Source organism: Hirundo rustica, chromosome 13 (assembly GCF_015227805.2).
Source record: "Hirundo rustica isolate bHirRus1 chromosome 13, bHirRus1.pri.v3, whole genome shotgun sequence".
Lineage (NCBI taxonomy): Eukaryota > Metazoa > Chordata > Aves > Passeriformes > Hirundinidae > Hirundo > Hirundo rustica.
This window is the reverse complement of record NC_053462.1, coordinates 16,836,532-16,849,986: the sequence shown is the minus strand read 5'-3', so window position 1 is coordinate 16,849,986 and position 13,455 is coordinate 16,836,532. Positions and strand designations below refer to the sequence as shown.

Here is a 13,455-nt window from a genome sequence, read left to right as displayed (position 1 = left end):
TCACTGGATTTTTTTCTTTTTTTTCCAAAGGACACAGTAACTGTTACACAAACAGAAATATTTCTCAAGAATGAAAGGAGCTGAAGTATCATATGCATTATAATAACCATCAGAAACAAAGGGGAACTTTCTAGTAAGTCATTTGTGAGTGAGAAGATTCAGAAAATTTCCTCCTGACAGTACAGGCATATAGAACTCTACAATTCCACATTCAAATGAAATATCAATTCACTGAATAAAAGGAAAAAAATCTCTGAAAAAATAAAGTTCAGCTACTGTGAAAACACAATGTCACGTCTAAGTCAAGCTCATACATGAACTAATGTAATAATATGAAATAACCATCTTTTGTTTATGCTGACTTTTCCCAGTAACATCTTTGGTGTCACACATTTCCAAATGGCCCTCAAGAAGTTAGATTATTTAAGTGCTACATTTAAATAGTAGAAAACTTTACAAAACTTACTTCATGTTCAAGAATTGCATTTACCAGAGCCAAATAAATGAACCAAGAAACTGTTAAAGACAGCAGTTACAAGATTTACAATTTGCAGAACAAAAAAATGTTGTGCATTTAAATGAAAACAAGTCCTCAAGAGAACTTTAGAACATTAAATCTCATTTTACTTATCTGCAACTCTTTTAATCAGCTTGTCTCTGAAAGGCGGAACCTCTCAGGGATTCTGATTACCCCAGAACGTAGATACTGAAGAATCTGCATTAGGCAAAAGCTAGTCTGCTTATTAATCTTATCTAAAGTATATTCAAAATATGACATAAAGAGAATTTCACAAAGCATTTTCTTCCAGCCATTTGCTATTATAGTTCTAGTTCAACATGCTCATTCTGGACAAATTTTTCCCTTTAATTCTCGTCAAGTTCAGCTGAGTCACCTCTGAGCAGTTCCCCCAACAGCTGAAGGATGCTGATGGGAGCCCCCTCAGCAGTGGCAAATCAAACACAGAGCCTTGAGGCCAAAGCTCAGGATCTGATCCAAGGGGGGCAGCGATTGGGGAGTGTTTGCTGAGCACAAAGCAAGGACTCTCAGTCACACCACCACAGTGCCACTGCACACAAGGTGCTTCCCCATCTCCAAAGGGACACCATCACCACAAAGGGACACCACTGCCATGCTTCACCTACTGCCCATTTTCCTCCTCATCAGTCCTTGCATCCCCTGATTTCTTCAGGAAGCTAAAGCCTATGTCTCCACGCTGCCTGCATGTATTTTTATCATTCTTCCCCATCTCCTCCCTTAAAATATTTTTTTAAAACTCACTGAACAATCATGACCAAACCTGAGAAAAGCAGAGTGGTTGTCACTATTAAATTCTCCCATGTTTAATTAAAACAAATACTTAGGAGATTAAAACCTTGCCCATCCCAGTGAAGACAAACCACAGCACAGGCTCAACCTCTAGAGTCTGAAGAATCTCTGCAATCAGACTAGAGGCTTAAATCTAAATCTTAAATGCACACTACTTCAATTAGGTTAAAATTTGATTTCTGTAAGGCAGATCTTATATACTAAAAGTGAACATTAAGCACAATTGTGGAATGAAACCATTAAAAATGCATAACGGATCAACATATGCTATTAATTGCATTGTTTCTTCCAGCTCTTAATCACAATTAAGGAAGACACAACAAAGAATCATTCTTAAGAATTAAAATGCAATAGAACAGTGGGGGTGTTCAGACATATAACAGCAAACATTTACCATCCAACTGTTCTGCAGCTGCAAGGAAGATATTTTTTAGCAATTGATTTAGGATGTTACTGAGAGTATGTTCCTAGATATCAATGGAATTTTGAAAAAACTGAGGGTACTTTTAACACCAGACGCTGGGAATGGAGACCCAAGAGGAATGCCAGGGCAACCACTCTGAAGTAATTTCCATAAATGACTGTCATCTAAACTCAAAAGCTCTTTTTTAATGCAGTTCTTTAAATTCTGCACAAGCCACACGGGTAGAAGCTAAGTTATATCTTAAATGGTTCCTTATTATAAATGAAGAGCCATTTAGAGCTGTCTTTTCCTAGCAGTGTAGTGTCTGCTGCACAGAAAGCAGTGAACACAGAGTAAAATGATGCACTGCAGTGAAATCACATCCCATCCTAGTTCAGCTGAATTGTGCCAGCTTTCCCAACAGAATGCTAGCTGACACTATAATGAAGATTCATGCTACCAGTATAATTAAGGATGAAACAATCAAAATTTATTATTTTGCTCTCCTTTTTCAATTGTTGAACATAAGTGTTATTTTGAAACTAAGATTTTTTTTTTTTAATGAAGTCTTTGAAGCCTTCACAATTTTACAGAGAACATCTAAGAAAACATGCTTGGAAGCCCTCTCTGGGAATTGTTGTGTTTAGGAAACAATCAGTGCAACAGATTAACTCTCCGGTGGGCAAATTATGCAGTGTGAGTGAAAGGCTAATCCTGCTTGGGCTGGGAACACTTGTGTGACATCCAGTCCCACTGACAGTGACAAGATTAGTACCAGCAGCAGCAGTGGCACAAGGGACACCACCACAAACACAAAGACCACACACCACTGCCTTCTCCAGGGCACAAGCAGGCAACACCAGGAGTAGTCCCAAGCATGCAAACTTCTCAAGCACACAAACCTAAACACATTCAGGGACAATGCTCAGGACCAAATTTTCTCTAAACTTTAGGAGAAATTTAATGCAGCAAAGTCTCAGCTGATACCAGTTCCTAATCAAATGTGGTAGACTCCAAATCAACTCTTCAGTAATGTAAATTATCCTTTTGAAAGTCTTTTTTGGAAGCTTTTTAAGTTAATGTGTGAAGTTTTGCAGAAAATGTGTCACTTTCTCTTTGAACAAGTCTTTCTTTCATGGTACAGCACCATAAGGTAAATTATCTTTGAGGAACATAAAGCACACTCAAGTCACTCCTTTCTTTTGAATGTAGGACATCTGAAAATTGATGGAAATTTTGTTGGCCCTGGGTCATAGTGTTTAACAGGTTTATCTAATTTCATTCCAGAGCATTTACATAGTCATATATATTTTCTTTTCTTTCTAATCATAACCATCCTTTGACTTTTTCTAAGCAGTCTAGAAAAGTGCAAGGGAAGGACAGCAAGATTTCTGCACCCAAAACTTCAAGGAGCATTTGCAATACATTTCTTGAGAATAAACAACGTGAACTTAAAACACATGAAGGTCACATTGAGAAATTAGTTAAAATAGAGCCAAGAGCTAATCCTGTTAGATTAAGTTAGACAGGTTTTTTTAAATCATAGCCTGAAATTTTCATCATCACTGCAGATCAGAAAATGCAAATACACCAGAGAAAAATTAAAAACTAAAATTGAAAAAGTATTTGAAAATCACCATCATCTTATCTGAACAGATATAAGGGTGATGGAAGAATAATATTGTTATATCTACTTATCAAAGTATTTAGAAGAGAAAAAAAAATCATTCAAAATCTGCCTACAGCCAACTTTTTCTGACTTTGTGTCATATCTACTTTGAATATATTCTGCTTTTTTATTATAAACTAGCAAGACAAACATTTGTTATCTACTGTCACAATGAGATAGAACTGCCATAGGCAAAGCTACTAGACATGTGTCTTTTTAGAAAATATGAGATTGGGGCTGTTGGGCGAAAAGAAAGGAAGGAAGGACCGGAATCCTTTATATTGGGGAAAATTAGTAGAAACATCATTTTATCATAATGACAGTTGTCATTGGCATTTTGTGTATTCTCAAAGAAGTTCAGTATTTTCTTGATACGATGGCAAAGGCTGTTAACTAAGTACATTTTTCCCTCTTCAGCAGCATTTTTCAGGACTCTGCAAGCACACAGAGCGCAGCTTTTCTGTAACTGGGAACACTGGGAGCAATACAAACAGCAATCCCTGCAAGTGCAGGGCGTAGCGCTCAGGAAACCAAGGGGCAGATCACTTGGCAAGTGAAGCTGCCAGGCTGTGCCAGCGCTGTGACCCCTGACACTGCACTCACCTGCAGGTAAGTACTTCAGCTGGTTGTTTGCCAGGCGAAGGTGCCGCAAGGACCTCAGGCGGCCGATCTCGGGGCACACGATCTCCAGCGCATTGTCGCTCAGGTCCAGAAACTGCAGCTTAACCAGGGAGCCAATGGCTTGTGAGAGAACACAGCGAAACGTGAATGTGACCCAAGAGTCACATTAAAATCTTCACAGGACTGTGAGAGGAGCACAAGCCACAGTACCCAACAGCTGTGTCTGAGCACATCTCGAGGTGCTAAAGCCGGTCTCACAACTCGGTGACATCAATTGTGGAAATGCTGCTCCAGATAACAGATAGCTCAGCTGGCAGTGAGACAGGGGTAACAAATACAGTGATGTACAGAATACTCCCATCTCCCGATTCTCCTCAGACAATTCTGCTCTGAAACCACTTTCTCCGTTCTCTTCCTTTGACTCTATCCAATTTATATTCAAAAAGAGCATAAATTGAACACAAATTCCTCAAGCTGGGAGAATAACTCTGCAATTAAGACAAGGAAAAGAAACTAGTCCAAGTTCTTGCTCCTTTGGGTTTCAAATCTGTCGTGATCTAAACCAGCAGAGTATTCAGTGTGGTAACTGCCTGAAAGCAGCAGACAGTCTGGATTTTTAGTTTCTGCAGATGAGTGCCATTTAGCCTTTTCACTTTCTGCAATTAGAACTGGAGCAAACAGCATTTAGGTGCATTTGAGAATTCATTAAAAGAATTTAACATAGCATAAACAAGGATATTATCAACTAAAAGCTACACTGGTATATTTTGTATGGAAATCTTTAATGTTTTATGGGAAAATAAAGGAAAAATAGGCCTCTTCAAAGAAGAAAAATGAATATTTTATGATTCCTGCCACTTATCGTGAGCTGGTAGATTACTTACCTTCAGGTACAACAACTATGTTATTTGAATGGAGGTACCTGGGGGGAGGAGAAAAAGCAGAGGACACCACCTGTTACCCTCAAGGACTTCTGCTACATAATCAGTTTGCAAAATATCCAGTTTCAGACTGAAAGAGCACACTCAAAGCCATCCCTCCCTATGACCACAAAAGCTGTGGAAACTGGCAATGGACAGGTACTTAAGTTTCCCTTGGCTTAATAAATGATTAGCATAAAAAATAAAAGAAAATTACATACAATTATGTAAAACAAACCATTCACAGTTACAATAATAATGGGCTTTAGTTTTGCGAGTCATATGGAGGAAAACAAAAAGGGGAAAGAACAAGCAGAGAGAATAACCAGAATAAATCATATTTGATCACCAGGTTATTTGACACTAAATGCTGGCCAAGGAAAGAAAAAAACCCCACATTCACACAGTTATACAAACATTTTTCCCTGCACATCAACTCTCACACCTTTAGTGAAGAAATAAGCACATGATTTATTCACTGAAAAGTGGGTTTTTCAAACTTAAAGTACATTTTTCGAAAAGAAAAACCCAATCTTACTACATGGTTATTTATGCAGCTACAGAGGGTGGCCAGATCTCTCACTAAGAATATTCAGCACCCTCTGATGGAGCACTTCCAGTACTTCTGGTAACATAAACACTGATCTTAGATTTTACATTTCAGATTTCAACCATCATTGCTGCGAAAGAACAATTGGATCTTGTGGAAAATAACAGTAACAAAATTTTCCAATACTGATATCCAAGTGTAAAGGAATATTGAGCACTCAATGTTCAATTGCTTAGGCACACATGGGGTTATTTCCATGGCATGTTTTTTTCCTACTGTATTCCAAGAGCATTTCCTAAAGTAGGAGCCTCTCTTTTCAGGGAGACAGAACAAGGGAAAAGACATATGAACATTTTAGCTGCATGGGGCACCTGAACCTTTTCTTTCTCTTTAAAAACTGTAGTTTGCTAAAAACTTAACAAACATAAACATCCTATGTTTGTAGGAACATAGGATGAGAATTCTCCTACCCATTTCAGCTGCAGCTCCTGGAAATACTTGTGAACTACTTCACTTAAGGAAAAAAACCCTGTATTAAGAGGAGCTACACCTCATAGCCCAGCATCAGGATCATGATACACAAAGAAAAACACACAAGTGAAACAACTAAGGATATAACTTCTAAGAAAATAAAAGTAATTTAAGTTGGTCTCTCAAAATTGAAAGCTACTGCAACAAATTATTCTTTAAATAAATCCTTATTTTGTAGTCTCTTCCCTGACAACAAAACACCTCTGTCTTATTAGAAATTGAATTGTCCTATTAGAACTGCACAAGCCACAGGCCCATTGCAGCTCTCTCTAGGTCACCAGAACGTGTGGGATTATGGTGAAACAACTGAGCTTGCTAAACACCAAATAATTAGGTTTGACTCCTATAAATCAGTGTTTGTAAGAAATTATTTTAAGCTGTAATTTAAACAGGTCTTCCTAAAAGCAGTATCAAATAACATGGAGGTTTCCTGATGCCCAGTGGCAAATCATTATGTCAAATATAAAAATATTTATTTTACTGCTTCAGAGCACACTCAAGACAGAGGCATGATGAGATAGGATTTGCTCCTGAGTGAGTCAGAGACTGCAGTGACCTACAAACCAGTTCAGTTACACTGTGGGCACAGGCAGCACCAAGGTGGGGTTCCAGGGCCACGTGAGGATGACAAGATCAGACAGCTGAGGGCATTGACCCCTCACGTAAACACCTCCTGTGTGGAGCTGCCCATTAAATAAACACAATCAGTGCTCCAGCAGTTACCCATCTGAAACTGAGACAAAGGGCTCAAAAGAGAAGAGGATATTCATTTTAATGCCCCACTGCCAATCCTACCACAGAAGGGAGTCACAACTCTATAAAGAAAAAAAGGGGAAGGAAGAAAACATTGTCTCAGGGGCTTAATTAAATAAATTGTCAAAATAATCCAGTTCATGGGCCATCCATTTTTTGGACAAGACTGGATAAAGTGCTCTGCCTACAGCAATCATCATTCCAGAGTTACTCCCCCTACATGCTCATCCGTGCTCCTCTTTGACAATCCGTGACTTGGTTCCAAAAACTGATTACTGCAATCAGCAAGACTGAGATCATAAAACTCTTGGGAGCTGGGGTGGGAATGAGCAGCTAGGGATGGGCTGGAGGCTGTAACCTGTTACTCTGGCTCAGTCACAACCCTCTGACCACTGCACTGGGAGATTCCAGGGGTTTATCAGTGTGACAAGTCCACACAGGATTTATGGGGTAAGGTTTTTTTTTTTCCCTTAGCAGTATAGACACAGATATAAAGGTTGTTCTTGTGCAATAAACAAGAAATTTTAATAAATAAATAAATAAAACAGGACTTAATACGCCTTCTTGAGGAAAAAAAAGCCCAACAACAAAAAAATTAGGAAAACACAACAACAAAAAAATTACCCTTTCTTGCCCTCCAAGAAATCCCTCCACACTTAAGAAATAAATTATGTGCAAGTAATACATTCTAGATTATTTTAAGATGAGACAGATAAGCATTATAAAAATATATTCAAACTCCTACACAAACTCACAATTCCACGAGGTTTGGAAGCTTCTGTGCAAGGTTTTCTGGCTGAAAGAGAGTTAGAGATTGTTTAGGTTTTGAAACAAAAACCAAACACACAAACATTGTGTACCCAAGCCATTTTAATCACCACACTACAACATGTCAGCAGGAAAAACGGCAACAAGGAATGTCTATAAAATATCCTGGTTCCATATCAGGGCAATCTCGGATGTATCCGGGGTGAGCAATTCACTACTGAACAGAGCTACAGCCTAGAAGTGACATTATCATGCCCTCAGCAAAATGGGAATCAGATTTCTGACACTGAAAAAATGGATTACCTCATCTCCTTTTGAAAATATATTCAAATAAATGAGTTAGTTGAAGGCAAGAGATTGCTAAGAAGTTGCAGCCTTCACAGACTTAAAGCAGAACAAGAACTACACAAGATGTCTAACCAGAATGTATTTCATAATGCTGCTAAACTGGGAAATGACCTACAATCTTAGTGTAGCTTTATCAATTACCACCAAGCCAGAACTGCTGAATCCATCAAACTAGATTTTCATATTTACATATTAACACGCATATCATTTCCTAACTGCCAACCGATCCCTAGCTGCAATTCTCTTCCTTGGTGGCATTTATAACCATGAACACATATCACAAAATTGGCTTCACGAGTTTCAGATGTCGTGTTGGAAACTATACTCAAAATTATTCAAAGACAAGACAGTTCTATTACTGAAGAAACCTGCTTTAACACAGATTTGTTTTACTGAACAAAAGGGGCTACAGTAGTGACATATGCAGAAATGACTGCATTCTAAAAGCAGCTTGACCACATCATTAAATCCCTGTTAAAACTAGAAATCTTCACGCGAATAAACATGGCGCGCGATGCCTTAACTAGCTGTATTACCTAAAAGCCCTAACTTTGCGCCCATAACCCGTGGATGGAGGAAGACGCTGACGCGCACAGGGCACTGTTCTCACGCAGCCAGCACGGCCCGCGCCGGACGCGAGCGCAAAGCCCAGAGCGCCCAGCGGCGGCTCCGGGCGGCCGGCAGCGGCGGGCGAACACCCCGCGGCGGTGACGTCACGGCGGCGCGCGCTGTCGCCGATCCGGGGCTGCCCCCTGGCGGCCGCTCCCTCACGGCGCAGTCCCCGCCCGGCCCGCGGCTCGCCCCGGCAAACAAGGGAGCTTCAACCGGGAAAACGGGCTCAAGCGCCAAAAATTCAAGATTTAATTGGAAAAAAAATAGCGTGGAAAAAAGCAAATTCACTGCCGTCCTACAGCCTTCATTACGATAAGGATGTTAACCCGAACCAACAAACTATTGTCACTATTTCACTTGCCGCTCTGTCAGAACAGGACAGCATGACATATTCTGAGGTAGTAAATGAAGAATGATTATTCTTGATCTTGCTTCCGACAGAGCTAACAAGGCAAACACCTATTTCCTTTTAATAGATGGGGAAATTGGGTACTGGAAGGTTCACGTTATGAAAGATTAACTGAGAAGTGGAAGATTTGATGCTGGGATACAGGTGTGCTGTATGGCTCCTTGATCCATTCATAATGTCACAGCACTCCATCACTTCCATCTTGCCAATGAAGACAAAAATGAAATTATTCTTAGCCAAGGTAAATTCTGTCAGCTATCCCAGACATTTCATAGGAGTCATCTGTCAAGGACAGGATTCATTTGAGAAGAGTAAAGAACAAAAGCTGATTTAGCCATTTATTTTCAGAATTCTGAAGAAATGAACTGGTGGGACAAAAGTATCACCTAATTTAAGAGAAATACGGTGCACGTTCCATTTTGATGGTTTTCAATAACATTTATGCAATTTAAATTGCTTACTGATGAGCTATTGCTCATCACTTTGCATTAGAGAAGTATAAGGAATTCACATTTTCTTTCAGTAATTCAATTGTTTTCAACTATTCTCAGATGAGATTTCCACTCCCCCAGTGTACCTGACTTACTGTGACTTTACTAAAACTGAGAGCACTACTTGTCCTACCAGCAGTGGACATGGAAAACCTTATTATGAAATTGTGCTTTGTAAAAATATCTGATTTTGGTTTCCCCCAGGTCCTCCTGCTTTTTCCTCTCCATCAACCTCTCAACCTCTTCTCTCAGGGCATGCTCTCTAAAAGGTCCCTCGCTGCTGCTCTCTAGGTTCTCTCCAATTCACCCAGGCTGTTCACGAGTATGAAACTCTCTGCTCCAGCTTGTGCTTTAACAGTATCCAATAATTACTTCCTTCTGCTTTTAATGGAGATTGTGAAACTTTCCATGTTCCAAAAAGACATCTGCCTTTTTTTGTAACACGCTGCTGATTTGATCTATTTTAGTCCACTACAACTTCCAACATCTCTTCTGTGGAACAGATGCTCAGTGAATGACACCCAAATTTGTTTGCCTTGTTCCAACAATAGTGCTGAGCACTTGAATGAGATCCCAACAAGGCACATTATGAGCAAGTTATCCTGATTGCTGTGAAACTAATCATGCTCTGCTTCACGCTGTTGGAAAGCAATTTTGCCTAAATACGACCTACATTTTAACTTTTCTTTCTTTATCCAGGTCTTAACACTTCCATACAAACCCCTCCTTATTGTTTCATCTTTTGAGCAGTGCAAAGTTGGTGACCCTTACTGCACTAAATCATCACTGAATTTCATGAGGTGTCAAGGCAGAGCTGTTTACAGTCTTTGGCTAATTTTATAGCAGTTTTGATTTGTAACCATGAATCCTATCCTTCTATAAAATCATTACACACTATTAAATTACTGCCCAAAACCAGAGTGCTAAAATAATTCTCTACAGTACATGGTAACTTAAGTGACTCATTCAAGATGAAGAAAAGGCATGAAATCTTCAGAATCCTTTCAGCTTATGGCCCTTGAAGCGGAGTACTGGACTTGCTCTAGGAAACCCTGAAAACTGTACAATTTTGGTGAATTTTAAGTAGTCATGCCCTACAGCTCCTCTACCATTGCTACTATTTCACCTCTCATAGCATTGAAAAGCCCACCAAAAAAAACTAACCAACAAATCCAAACCAATCAAGCAACCAAAAATGAAAACTTGGGAGACTTGAGCCTATTAACAGTGGCAAGTTTGACTCTATCCTATAGAGTCTTACCAGCTCAGAACATCTCTCACAGTTATTTAACTGCCCCACACTGAATTTTGAGGTCACAACATCCACTCAAGGTGAGAATTTCTTCAGTTCAGGGAAAAACAACAAGACAAGAAGAAATCACCAAAGAAAATCCCACATTAACTGTGACATTAGCTGACATATAACTGTGTTTTCCTATAAACAGCAGCCCAGAGATAGAAGTTTTTACTGGCACCTGCTGTTGTAGACCCTGGGATTGACATTGCTTTTGAAATTGGGCACACAACCAAGGGAAAAGTCATTCAGCCTAGTGAAGAAATGGAGAACAGCCTGCACAGCATCACCAAACAGGAGAAACTGACCACTTACGTGAGTAAAACGTACAGAACAGAACAAGCCTGACAAGAAAAACCCCAGAAGGTCTTGAGAGCTTGAAAAGGGTAAACATAAAATGTCATGAACTTCCATTTATTATTCTCTACATTACCTATGCAAGTTCAAAATACTCATCTCTTACAGCTGAGGACATCATTCAGGGTCAGATTACCTATAATATCTTTTTTTTTCCTCCTGTTTCAAAAATCAGAATTCCTAAACACACAGACTGTAAACATTGCAATAAAGAGACTGTCGTACCAATGTGGTCAGGGAATTTCTTTTCATGTAAAGTCTTTCCAAGTACTGCAGCCCCTCATCCTTCAGTAACTCCAGAGGGAAGTGATGGAGATTTCGGTAATTTAAGAACAAGTTCTTGTGCCTTTCCAGCTTTGCCTCAGAGATTGTTTTACACAGTTCTGATGCCATGACTAAGCACCACAACTACTGCTTCGCATCTTCTGAGAGCAGACCCACCTCTAGGAGACAGAAAGAGGAAAAAAAACCAGTATTACCAAGGTGTAGCTGTGCCTTCTTTTGCAGGAAGAGCTCCTGATTACAGATTATCTGATAATTTATCTAAACACACTTGTTCCAGTTAATATACAAAGTCCCCAGAACATCCACACCACAAGCTATGTTAGAAGCAAGTCTTTGACTATTTTCTGGATTAAGCTTTAGTGCATTATAGGACCAGAAATAACAAAATCTTTTGGTATATTTAATGCTTTTCGTTTCATCCATCTTTGATGGACCTTTCAGATTATTTTGTCAAAATTGGCACCACAAAAAGAATTTAAAAAGCAACTTCTATTAACCATAACTGATGTCCCACATCCATCCTGTCGTATGTGCTAAAAAAAGAACCCAAAGATAAGAAAAACACACAATTAATAGAGGATTTTAGTCTCAGATGACTAAAAAACACCATTATCTTTAAAGGCAGTAAGACAAAAGGCAATGAAAGTTTGAAAGTGCTTTCCCATATAAAACTAGTGGAATAATTTACCGGTTGGAAGAGATAACTGGGATAGACAGCCAGTAAAGCCATTTAAAAATAATACAGTATATGAGAAACTTGAAACTTGCAGTGAGAAAATTTATAAAGAGCTAGACAAGACAGCAGATTTCCAGCTTGCTCTACTAAAAATGAAACCAGAAAGAACAAAGTGTCAAGCTTTAACTGACTGTTTCAAAACCACTAAACAAAAGCAGGAAGGCAAATTAAAAATTAACTCGTGTCTGAAACCTGACTTTATTCAACTTGTTTTTCACATATAACCAAAATTCAAGTCATTACTATGCTGTCTAGATTTAGTCAACAGCAATGCTGCACCTTTTCAACTACCTCATAAAAAACATAATAAACCCAGACTATTCATTAAACTTACCATTTTGCTACAGACTTGTGCATTTAAATTGATCATATACACATTATTATTGCCATTAACGAAAGGTAAGGACTCAGAACTGCGTCCCACCAATAATATTTTCTATTTTAGTCAATCCTTCAGTGAAGGAGAGGTTTCCTTCTCCTTCACTGGAAGTGAAGGTCCAGAATCATAAATCTCATCTGATGATAGGCACAAAACTCCAGCTGAAGACTGACCATACATGTAAAACAAACTACTTCATTAGTTTGAGTAGTTCCCTTGATTTGCAGATAACAGCTCTTAGCAGTGATCTGTCCCCTTTTGGAGCAATACACATTTGTGGGGTTTTTAAGAGGTTTTTTACCATTGCCTTCATCAGCTATTTTAGGGAACAGGGCACACACACTGGCCCTTGGCACTCCCAGCAGTAAAGCTCTCTTAGTCCAGAAGATCAAGGAAATGAAGCCATTACAATTCCCAACTTTACTTCTGTGACCAGCATTAAAATAACTGCTGGAAAAGCGTTAAATTTTTTAATGGGCGTAGTCTGAGTATTTGTTATTAACCTCCACAATATAAGACAAGGTAAAGGAAAGCTCATGTTTCTCTGAATTTTTTTTATCAGAAGCTGAAAAGTGAAGAAATGTATGTATAAATATCCAACAGCCCTCCACTTGGTCCAGAGATGGTTTTCAAGTGTTCTGCACTTGTGGGCTTCCCTTCACAGAGTTGTGACTCCACAACTGCACATTTAGCCATGGCAAACACGGATACACAAACATCTAACGCCACAGATGCAAAGTCCAGTCCCAATCTACTTTGGCTCTTACTTCAAAGGAACCTCCTCCTACTCCCTTCCACCACCAGCCAAACTTTTTCCTCTCTCAATTATCTTTTTCCAGGGATGAGGTGCAGCCTTACCAAAGAGGAACAGCCACAACCATGGTCTTTAAGGGGAGTAAAAAAGGATGAGAGCTGATAGCACCCAGTGACCCTGGCCCTGTGAGGGGCCGGGTCCGCCAGGGGAGGGCGAGAACGAAGGGGAAGGGGGCACGGGGGAGAGGG

General features: G+C 39.5%; 1 protein-coding gene across 4 annotated transcripts in view; it reads right to left on the bottom strand.

Moving 5' to 3' along the window:
• LRRC28 (leucine rich repeat containing 28) overlaps positions 1–13,455 on the bottom strand; it is a 68,924-nt gene that overhangs the window by 36,910 nt on the left and 18,559 nt on the right. For 3 of the 4 annotated variants that reach the window (XM_040077609.2, XM_040077607.2, XM_040077608.1), the window contains exons 2-5: positions 11,279–11,496; positions 7,530–7,570; positions 4,905–4,942; positions 4,003–4,140 (exon numbers count right to left, since the gene is read on the bottom strand). In XM_040077609.2, the coding sequence (XP_039933543.1) occupies positions 4,003–4,140; positions 4,905–4,942; positions 7,530–7,570; positions 11,279–11,446 (385 nt within the window). In that variant the 5' untranslated portion in view covers positions 11,447–11,496. Of the gene's footprint in view, positions 1–4,002; positions 4,141–4,904; positions 4,943–7,529; positions 7,571–11,278; positions 11,497–13,455 lie in introns of those variants that run through there. The other variant, XM_040077610.1, reaches the window with a different exon arrangement.